The sequence below is a fragment of the Cynoglossus semilaevis genome, chromosome 14, assembly GCF_000523025.1.
Source record: "Cynoglossus semilaevis isolate Cse_v1.0 chromosome 14, Cse_v1.0, whole genome shotgun sequence".
Taxonomy (NCBI): domain Eukaryota; kingdom Metazoa; phylum Chordata; class Actinopteri; order Pleuronectiformes; family Cynoglossidae; genus Cynoglossus; species Cynoglossus semilaevis.
This window is the reverse complement of record NC_024320.1, coordinates 25,117,287-25,128,899: the sequence shown is the minus strand read 5'-3', so window position 1 is coordinate 25,128,899 and position 11,613 is coordinate 25,117,287. Positions and strand designations below refer to the sequence as shown.

The 11,613-nt window shown below is 38.5% G+C and overlaps 1 protein-coding gene across 1 annotated transcript in view; it reads right to left on the bottom strand.

Moving 5' to 3' along the window:
• Window positions 1-4,572: 4,572 nt before the first annotated feature.
• The window catches only part of ccbe1 (collagen and calcium binding EGF domains 1), a 26,056-nt gene continuing 19,015 nt past the window's right edge, over window positions 4,573-11,613 (bottom strand). Inside the window, exons 5-11 of the mRNA XM_008326054.3 lie at window positions 11,170-11,307; window positions 10,317-10,441; window positions 8,869-8,977; window positions 8,529-8,668; window positions 7,234-7,269; window positions 5,610-5,645; window positions 4,573-4,979 (exon numbers count right to left, since the gene is read on the bottom strand). Of these exons, the coding sequence (XP_008324276.1) occupies window positions 4,707-4,979; window positions 5,610-5,645; window positions 7,234-7,269; window positions 8,529-8,668; window positions 8,869-8,977; window positions 10,317-10,441; window positions 11,170-11,307 (857 nt within the window). The 3' untranslated portion in view covers window positions 4,573-4,706. The remainder of the gene's footprint in view (window positions 4,980-5,609; window positions 5,646-7,233; window positions 7,270-8,528; window positions 8,669-8,868; window positions 8,978-10,316; window positions 10,442-11,169; window positions 11,308-11,613) is intronic.

Genomic DNA, 11,613 nt, shown 5'->3' with positions numbered 1-11,613 from the left:
AGATATAAAATTGTTTTTTTTCTGGAAATTGCACAAATATACTTTTTGTGCTTAATGTCTGGAATTTTAACCTTTTTTTTAATTTTGACAATAACAGAGCACTGGGATTCCAGCATTTGTCTACATCTCACCCTATCGTCTTCCTCTTCTGATTTAACACCAACAATTTCCATGTCTTTTTTCACAACGTTCATACATCTTCACTGGGGTTTTCCTCTTCTCTCCTCTCGCCAGGCAACTCCATCTCCCATGACTTGGAAAATCATAGCACAAATAAATAAAATAGTTTATAAGCTGAGTATTTCTTATTTCAAAATTCAATTCCAACTGTTTGTTTTGTGTTGAAGTGTAACAGGTTTCCAGTGGCTTTAGGGAGCAGGGAAATTAGAGGCCTGGGTGCTTTGTCTGAGGAAGTCCCCATTAGAAAGTTAAACCACAGTCTTTGTTACCAAACAGGGGATTTGAATGACAATGATGATGTTAATGAATCCATTTATAGGTGGACAATTGGATCCTGCAGGATGTTAATGGGTCACTGAGACTGTGAATAGTTAATCACAAGCCAGCACAAATATTTGGTCAGTGAATTACACGATGGTGTAGGAGGTGATGACAAGGACTAAATGTTTCACTGCTGGTTCTACCTGGGCCTAAAACTTTACTGAAGCCATTTTATTAAAAAAAACTTTGATTTGTGAAAGATCTCATTCTGGAGAAGTTTTTACACTGACTTAATAAAAGCACTAGGACTGTATGCATGCGCCTCTCAAAGCGGTTTGTATTACCCACGTCTGTCTCTGGGAGAAAGGAGAGTGGCCTGTCACCACCTGGTGTGATAGCACAGCTTAGTTAAATGAAGCCTGTTGCCTCATGTTGTTTGGCAACACAAAGGAAATCATTGTCTGTCAATAACAATAACACGCTAAAAAAATATCCTGTGGCCAAACCTGTGGTGCTCCTGAGTCTTCACCGTGCTGCACATTATCTGAATCGGAATCAGCATTATTTATGAGAGCACATGGAATATATATATTTAATATATGTATATGCATGCATATATGGTCCATATTGATTTCTATTAATTTGATATTTTTATGGGAGTTTGTTCGTGTGGCTGATTTGATATTTTTATGGGAGTTTGTTCGTATGGCTGTATTTAAAAAAACGTGGATTCTAAATATTCCTATGGCCTCAAACTGCACAGTTTCCCCTAGAACAGATGTATTAAACCGTTATTTCAGTCTGCTTTAACACAGTCCAGTGTGGTCCGGGGCAAAGGGGGCACTTTATTGTCCACTAAGGACCATGCCACATTCATCTGAAGAGGAGCCTTTCCTCATTATCAACAGACACACTAAACTCTGGGCCCTGGACAATACAGAACAGATCTCTTTATTTTGCACAAGTGCTCAATGTTTCGGCTGCTACTGTGTGTCCTTAACCACTCCCTTCTCTTTTCAGATACCTGCACACATGTGAAAGATGGTGAGGACACAAAAGATATCCCCAACTTTCCTTTACCCCCCATTCTGTGAAACGGGCCCATACTATATCTTTTATTTGTGCAAAGCCTCTCATTAACTCCACTCATTCCGCCTCCCTCGGCTTGTTGTTGCTTAAGTGCTCCGTGTTGTAAAAAAGCTACCAATTAGTCCCTCATCAGCTCCAATTAGAGGAGACAAAGCCTGTGTAAAGATAACTCGATGAGATGGGGAGGTGGAGGGGTGAGCACCGGCTACGTGTGTGTGTGTGTGTCCCCTCACATGGATGTGTGAGAGGTTGCCTGTGCTTGTGTTTGTGTACATGTATGGACCCCAGGCTGCTACAACATAGTTTATAAGCATTGAAGGACTTGTGGCCATTCAATTTGACCCTGTGCAGCACAGGTCCATTCACCGGCTGGTCTCCTCAGCAAAGCCTTTTCTCAGGGCCAAGTGTTGTTGTGCTGGGAAGACAGGCCCCCCAGGAGTCCCAGAAAGAGAGCCATTCAATCCTCTTTACCTGTTTGCAGCATATGAAGCACTCAGAGCCAGGCCAATCTCTCCGTATTGTCTCCCTCACTCTCAGCACTTCCTTAAACTTAAGAGCAAGGCCTTTTTAAGAGAAAAATAGGGGATGCATGTTAAGGGTGTGCCTTTCACCTCATTAGAATTGAATGTGCACTGTCTTGTAATTATGTTGGAGGGCAACAATGTATTTTGCCTGGTAATCTTCACTGAAAGGGGGATTTTTTGGGGCAGTTAATTTGCCGTCCACAGTAACATATTAATTAATGAGGAACACTGATTATCTATGCTGCCCCTCTGTGGTTGATTCCGTCTGTTTCCAACAGCTCCAACAAGGCACTGATAATAAAATTACCTCATTAAGGCTTTCATCAAAGCACAGTAACTCAGTAACACAGTAACTCCGTCATTAATTTGCTACGGAACATTTTCTTTGGCCTGTGACAGTTCCCATTCAATGGTGCATCTTTTTGTAGTGAGTTCTAAATAATGAAGGGGGCTAACAAGGAGATATAATTAGGATCAATGGGTACTTCAACAAAAATTTAGATTATTTTAACTCTGCCTATGCTTTAATGGGGATTAATCACTTCCAGACAGGATTTTGGGAGATATGGAATGACATTTTTAACCAGCCTGTCAGGATGGAATAAGTTAAACTTGACTTTTTGCAATTTAAAGGTACCACAATAAACATATACAAACCTCCGTCTGGAGAATTTGAATAATTGAGACACATTTACAATAAAAATGTAATTAATCAGAGTGACATTTGACTATTCTAAAGCCATGTATTTTAAACCTCTAAATCAGGGGTCAACATTTTTCAGGCCAATGACCCCCGGACAACAGAGAGATGAAGAAACACCCCCACCATACACACAAACTGTATATATATAAAAAGAGTTTACCTTAGTATTTAGCTGGGATTTGTGCCACATATAAACCTTCTTCTTTTGTTAATTAAATGCTAAGTTGCTAAAATATGTCTTGAATATTCACGGTTTCTTTCTTTCTTTCTTTCTTTTTAAAGCTAAATATATAACTTATCTGATCAACCAAACTTTCACAACCCCTGTGTGGACCTCAGAGGGGTCACGAACCCACCGTTAAAGACCTCTGTTCTACATAAAAATGGCTCAGACTAAAAAGAATCGCACAATACAAACACACCTTTTAAATAGCGCTACAGTTCCCAAAAATAAAAAAACCTCAGATATAAAACAAGGTCAACTTATTAGTTCGTTGTCAGTTACAGAAACATTAAATATTGCTGCCTCCTTAAGAGAGACGTCATGCGAGAAACATCCAGGAAGGTTCTAGAACGTGCGGGTTGGTTATAAAAGACACATTCAGCCTTAGATAAATCAAAGGGCAGCGATAAGAATAATCTCCCAACGTGTCTGTCACCATTTTGTCACCAAGTGTTGTGAAAGGGTTCAGGGCGTCGTGAGAAAACATTTGCCCTAATAATAATCATGTCTATATCATTATACTTACCGAGTATTTACCTACTTTATTTACTTATTCATTACAATGTTTTCTTATCACCGCAACCGTGTACGCCTCTGTGAACAGGTTCAGAGTACATTAGACACAATTTGCTGATCAGTATATGGATGCTGGGTGACTGCCCTCTAGTGGACACAAATATATATGTTTATTAAATCGACAGTGGTTGTGTTGCCATAGCAACGTTCGGTCGTTTTTAAACGCAAGGCATAAAGCAACCTCAAATGAAGATGGCGTGGCTAAGCTTGTTCTGCCTCATCCCTGTGATATAATACATACATTTTAAAATAAATCGATCCTGGAAAACTCTAGACGCACTAGAGGCTAAAAAGCATGTGTAGGCTAAAAGCATGCCTACACGTATAAAATCAATGGATATCAACGAATATAAAATAGTGTGTCTTTTGATATCAAAAACATATTAAAGATTTTAAATGTATATTGTGTGCACCGCCAAAGGAAAAGTGGTCATTGATTGAGGGCTATAGCTGTGACAGGGCTGCCCTCTGGTGGAAAACTCAGGAAGTGATGAAGAATAGAGTTTTGTTCAACGTGGAAAATGCACATAGTGCTTTAGCACATTGTAAAACTCCCCATCCAGCTTTCTCTTGAGATATATATTACTGTGACAGTGCCAAAGAATCCTTCTGTACAGTATTAGGCTTGATAGTACTTTGGTAAAGTACACTTTCATACATCCTAAAGGAATTACGTGCGGTGTTGATATGAGCATTCCAAAGAATTTTGTTTTAAAGAAAAATATCCATTATAAGAGTTTGTAGACTAAGCACACTTGATAGATACTTTTTTCTACTATTTGAGTGGTGCTGTATTTAATCCATATTTTTTTCCCATTTATTTTACAAACCCCATGTTCTATTTGTTCCTTTTAATGTGGCGTTGGAATTTTCTTCACAGTGAATATTAACATGTTGGAAAGCAACGATAATTCCACTTTCCTTGTTCTTACCTTTGTATTTACAGTATCAAGACTGCTTTGAACTCCTGTGATTGTAGCACCTGGATCCTAATAAAACACATATCAGTCGGTTCATTTGGTTAAAAACATGTTTTGTTGAAGTTCTTTACAAAAATAAACATCTATAATCCCAAGTACATTTAAATAAAAAAAAATTAAAAAAAAAACAACCATTGTATTTACATCTCTGTACAGTCTTGAAGCTCACTCTAATTCACATCATAGTTTGCTCTTTCTCGCTGTGGTTTCTTCTTCTTGGACCTCTTGGAGGCTCCACCTCTTTTTGGTGGCGTCTCCTTATCGCCATCACCTGACCCTGTTTCCACACTCTCCCGGCTGTCTCTCCAGCTGTCTGGAACTTCAGCAAAATCATCCCCCGGTGAGGGTAAGGGTTGACCATACACTTTGCTCTGCAGGTCAGCAATGTCATTACGGATGTCCGCCATCAGCAGAAGCAGGAAGTCGAAGGAGCCTGGAGGGCCCTGACAGGGAAGTGATACATGTATGGTGAGGGGTTTAGGATTAGAAGATGAAAAATAATTACTCTGTCAAGATATTAATATACAGTCAAACATTTAAAGTAACTTCATGTTGTCTACAGAAATATAAAAACAAGAATATTAATCCTAAAGGAGAAATATTTATCTGGACATGGTGTTTATTTTACCTTTGGAGAGGACAGTCAGCATCAGTATCAGCCCTGCTATTATTTTTCAAATATGCGATATTGTGTTTTCACTAACTGTATATTTGTTCTGTTATGATGTGAGAAATTTAATAGAACACCTGCGGTCTGATCTGGTTCTGAAAAAGTCATATTATTACAGTTATTTGATTAAAAAGCACAGAAAACTGCCATCCAATTCAAGTGAAACTTTGTTTATTGTAAAGCAGGAGACAATGTTTTCAATTGAAATGCGGTACCAATGTTAAAGCTCCGCTCACTTTCTGTTCAGATGTCTGTGTTAAATATGAATATCTTTAAATAATATATATATAGGTATATATATTTCTACAGTAAAGTGTTACACAGAAATATTTTGACACCTTTATGCTGGGAAGTATGAATAAGTAACAATGGTGTGTCATCAGTAAATGTGGCTTAGTCTTACTGGTGGTCCGGCAGGTCCAGGAGTTCCTCTTTCTCCCTTGGGATAACAAAACAACAGAGTTATAGTAGTGGAAAAAATGAAAAAGGAATCAATGACCTATCTGTTAAAGAGACAGAAGAAAATTAAGCTGCAGTCACGATGACCAAAAACACAAATATGACACCAACATACTTTTGGAATTATGTAATGCTGGTCTGAAGTCATGACTCCCTGTTGATCTACGGTAGCGAGTACACACTCTGACCTAACTACTCAGAGTTTTCACTTGGCTCAGGGTCACACAGGGCCATGAGTGTTTTGGCAGATGGTTTGGATTTGTAACTTAGACTTATTCACACAAATAAGCCAGCAGTGTTGCCAGAACGTTCAGAAAATGTTGATGTCGACTGAGGCTGATGCACCTAAACCAAACATCCATAATCTGTGGTTAAGCTCGATCTAAGTTCAGCAGACAGGAACTCTATAAGCCACAGTATCTCTCGTTTAATTTAGTGGGGGGAAAAAAAAAATCGGTAAATATTTTCAAGACACACACACACACGTCACAAATTCAAACAGCACACAGTTATCTATTCACTAACAGACACAGTTGAAGCAAATTTGGTTTTATCATTAAATCTTTACCAGAAATGTCTTTAGTAATAACAATAATAATATGTATGTTTTCACACAATAAAACAACTTATCTAGTTAAGTTGTGAGAGGCAAGAAATGCTAATTAAGTTATACAGATGTTTAGCCAGTGCAACACTGTCTGGAGTCTTCCATTATAGTGTTTACACACAAAAAACACTCCAAACTTCACCTGATTTGTAACTCTACATAACTAAAAAGACAATTCTTGTGATTTGCAGGGGTTACGTTCTCCAAACATCTGTCTGACAATAGTTATGAATATTTTTCTTCTTGACATTATTGAGCGTCAACTCTGTTTCTCCTCCTTGTCTAACCTGATTATGATGCACTGCAGGACAACACAGCTACAAATCCATATAATCCTCACAGACTGTTGTGTTGTGGCCAAACTCTATCACCATGGGGAGTGTATATCTACCCCAACCACAGACCGTAGACAGTTTGTCTGTGGGCTGTGGATAAAATCAATGGCTGGGAAAACAAACTCATTTTTTAGCAACCGTGTTGCTGCATGAAGCCTGATATTTTTCTCAAAAGACTAACTTCTTGATTTTAGAAAAATACAAGTTAAAACAGTCTATGAGCACAGCGTTCAAACAGTAGTTCATAAACAGTATTATATGAAGACAAATTAGACAGGAAAGTCATGATGTAAAAAATAAAAACACTTAGATTGGAGTTTGAATGGTGTTTGTTTTCTCATAACAGAATAATCAAACATCTGCTGGAGCCTACAGAATGTTATGACACTTTTTATTGGCCTCCCAGGAGAGAAAAACATTAGTGTAAGACTGGTAGCCAGTGAATTCTACTTCCTGTAAACACATAATCCAAAGAGGTTGATACTGTATATTTGTAATCTCGGCCCGTGCAGCAACATTCAAGTGAACATATTTGTTCAACTGTGAATTTGATGGTATAAAGAAACACATTAGAAAATATCAAGTATTTTTACTACCAAAATATATTAAAATTTAATTTTCTTCACCTTTAAGCCGTTCTGTCCTGGTGCTCCGGGTGGACCCTGTTTGATAAAAACATAAATAAAACACTTAGTGCATCAAAGATGGAAAGGAAAAAATATTATGGTAAATAATAAAATAATTTTCAATATATATAAATATATATATATACACAATCATATATAGCCCTGCTCTCTCTCTATATAAATGGCCTAAATAATTTACTTATGAATGCAATCAGATGAAAAATTGTATACATTTGAACTAATTTGCACATACTGCAAGTAGGAGTTTTCACTTCACCAAAACACCTCCAGCTTAAAATACCATCTCTGTGCCCAAGCATGGGTTTGTTAAGGTTATGTTAGTTCCAAGCCCCAGTTTCACTGATATCTTCAGGTGAATCTCTGAGAGTCAAACACACATCTACCAAAGTGAACGACTCAAACGTGACCAGCCTGTGTATTTTAACAGTGTTTAAACTGTACATGAATTAAAACTTCAAAATGTCACTGGTAGAGAACAGTATAGACCTTCGTGCTGTGAAAACCCCACTCTTGTCTGAATCCATGCTGTTTGTAAAACGATTGCTGGCAGGTGTTAACAGCCTTATTTATCAATAATGAGATCACATAAATACAAAGGGTGTAAAAAATGTGTGTGTCTGGCAGCCTGCTGCACAGATTTGACGTGGATCCCACATTTCAGTGTTCACACTAGCATGCAAGACTGAGTGCTGCATGAAGCTGCAGGGAGCCAAAGAAAACAACTAGGGCTGTAAATGGTGAGACCTTTGTTTTTTTTGCCATCAACACTTATCATCCTTTTTTTTTTAACCTTAAAGAAGAGAAGAAGACCATGGAGAGAGGGTGTGAATGTGTCAAATCAAACATAGTTTTGGGTATTTGCTTATTTTCTTCAGATGAATTAATCACAGCTCCCTCGTGGGCCCGTTTCACACTGCAGGATTACTAAATTACCCAAATCACTTTGTTGAGTAAAACCGAAACTTTGGTTTCTGCAGTCGAATGATCTTTTCCAGGTTTGATTGCGACCTGGATTAGATTAAATCCTGGAATTATTCCATGATACTCATTTGCAATACAAAGCAGAAACACAGAAATATGTCGTCAACAACAACAACAAAAAAAAACTACCTAAAATGACTCACAGGTCAGTCAGGCACAGGCAAATCCAGATAAAAGTTGTTGTTATTGAGATTAAGTATGAAAATTGGAACCATTTAAAAAGAAAAAGTAGAGTACAGCGCCCCCTTTCATCATAACAAATACTAAGAAATGTCAAATAAATATCTACTAACCACAGGTCCTCGAGGACCACGTTTGATGTGGTTAAGGTCAGGGGTTGGTCCAAGGGGCCCCATGAAGCCTCTGGGACCAGGAGGGCCAGGTTGCCCCGAGGGACCTCCAGGTCCTGGAGGGCCCTCTGGTCCTGGATTCCCTGAAATAATCCAAGCAGTTTATTGATGAATAATGCAGACAGCAGTGTCTTGTTGGTCTGATATATTATTATTATTATTGTTAATAATAATAATAATAATAATAATAATAATAATAATGTGACAATGTTTTAGGAGAAGCTAACGTGGCTACTAGCAAAGCCAAACGCAGATATATGAATTTTAGCTGCCTTTGTCTTACCTTGAGGGCCAGGGACCCCTGGAGGTCCTGGTAAAAACATGGGGTTCCTTCGAATTTTCTCACTGGTCATTTGCTCAGGAACATCTGCCCTGTTCGACAGCAAAGCCATCTTTAAAAAAAGAAAAAAAGGTGTCAGAACAAGGGAAACAGATCAGTTATAAAGCCATTGGCAGCAACATTACATACACTGTATCAAAGGTGGACAATCCTTTTCCCTAAATCTAAGATTTCAGTGCAGCGCGGTGTCTGCATGTGGTCGCCATTCTTGAAATGGTTGTCAAATAGGACAGGAAAATTACACAAACCTCAGGTAGGATTAGGTTAGAAATATGTACCATGGCCAAGATGAAAGCTGATCTTCCTCCTCAAACAGATGGAGGGCCAAGTAACCCTTTACATTATTCAGCATGACCAGGAGAACTGCTGCTCTGTATGCTAAGTGGGAACCTTGAGAAAAGTTATCTTTGATCTCTGTAGAACATCACAGGGATTTGGCAGCTCCAGAGGAAAACAGGTGCGCATGCAGGATTCCCTTAGAGCATAAATCACTGAAGGGCCACATGGAGGTGGTTGATACACTTGCCTTACAGCAAAAGATCACTGATTTTTCTATAACATGGGTGTCAAACTCAGGCCCAGAGGCCAAATCTGGCCCATGGTGTAATTATATTTGGCCCACAGGATCATATCAAATGTGTATTAGGCCCGTCAGTATATAGTCGCTATTTGTAGCATTAGCAGTGTATACCCTATATCATATCACATACATTATTGGTTGGTTATTTTGGGGTTAGCCTGAAAAAAGATTTACATTAAAAAGGAACTTGAAAGGCTAGAGATAGACAAAGACATAATAAGAAACAAAGTCTACTGATGTGTTTTACTGTATTTCACATTTATTTCTCACGTGTTTATAATATTAAGGTTTGGTTGTTCCAAATTCAATGTTTATGCAAAACTAAAGTTTGTTTCCATATAAAATAAATTCTACATTACATATCTGGAGAGAAGGGAATACATGCACAATTGCAGTCAATTTTTCAATAAATATAAAGTTTGGCCCACGACTTGTGTAGTCAGTGTTGGGCTAATGGTTCACTCTGATGTGACCACAGGTGTGAGTGTGCTTGTAAATGTTTTTTTTCTATATGTGCCCCCTTGATGGACTGGTACACTGACCAGGGTGTACCAGGAAAGAATAGCAATGTTGATAAAAAAAAAAATACTATTATAATTGAAAGCGGTTGATGATGGATGAATGGATATTATAATTGAACAAAACTCAACCCCCCCCTTAAAATGTCAGTTAACCAATAATTAAAAAGAATATTTTCATCACGGCCCTTGTGAAATGTACAAAACGTTTCTGCAGTTTCTGTTTCAGATTTGACAGTAAGAAGAAAAAAAAGTTTAAGGAGAAAAAGCAAATATTTTGGTGTTTGTTTTACCTTCTGTGTCAGCTGCCAGACAGCCGCCTTAATCTGGTGGAAATCATCACAGGTGGCTGAGCAAGATCCCGCATTCATCACGTTGTCAGATTTCTCAAAGAGATGAGCTGCTGGGAACTGAAAACCTAAACGGTTGAATACACACACAAAGAAGGATTTCCTGTTTTGGTGACTGGAAAATTCAGCCGTGTTTTATTTATTTGGGTGATTTTTCCTTTTCCTTTGTGACTGAGTCTGTTTATTCCACACATATTCAGGTGAGAACATTATACAACACATGCAAATACAGAAAAAAAAATCACCAGCATATTGCCAGTCTGCGGCCCTTAAATGGACCCTCTGTGGAGCACGCATATATTAAATGGATGAGTGGAAGTGTCTGGACGTTATTTTCAGTACTGAGGTACAAAGCAGTACCTGAGGCAGGGGCATGACCACATGAACATCATTTCTTATTCTCCTGAAATGTTGTAGCAGGTAATGGAGGATAAACCCTAGGGAGGAAGTAGCAAATCCAAAACCTCTGACTGCTTCATTGCCAACGATATACGGGGCAAAATAAAGAGTTCGACTCTTGCTCTGCACCATTTGTGATGTTTTCCTCAAATGAATCCCGTAAATCTGATGAGAGCTGGAGTCAGAGGGGCAGCAGTGTGCTGGGCAGACAGAACTGTTCTGACATGCAGGAAGTGTAATGACTACCATGTGTTTGCAGAACCCCCTACTCTCTCCGACCACATTCAAACTCGGGCGCAGGCACATGCACATGCAGAGTGAAACAAGGATTGGTCCGCTGCACATCTTCACACTCACCACAGATGTGCTGTTGCATAGAGAGATAATGTCTTCTCACCTCGTTCTCCCTTGGTGCATGTTTTCCCATCTTCTTCCAGGAAAAAGCCTCTCTCACACTCACACCTGTAGCTCCCCACAGAGTTGATGCACATGTGAGAACACACTGTCACGTTTGTGTCCGCACACTCGTCAATGTCTACCAGCAGCGTTGACAGGCCGAGTTGTGTGGGGTAAGCAGCATACGGATCACCAGAGGAGAAAATGTCAATAATTATTGAAATGTGAACAGTGGATTCCAATCTATGGTTGCAATCAAAGCAGATTCTGTATAAATCATAAATCAATGTGGGAATATAAGTGTCTTTGTGTGTTACTGTTTTGTAAAAATAATATATATCAATAAGGTGTTAGTTGAAAAGATTCTACCAGGATAGGAAGCCTGGTAGAGATATATATATATATATATATATATATATATATATATATATATATATATATATAT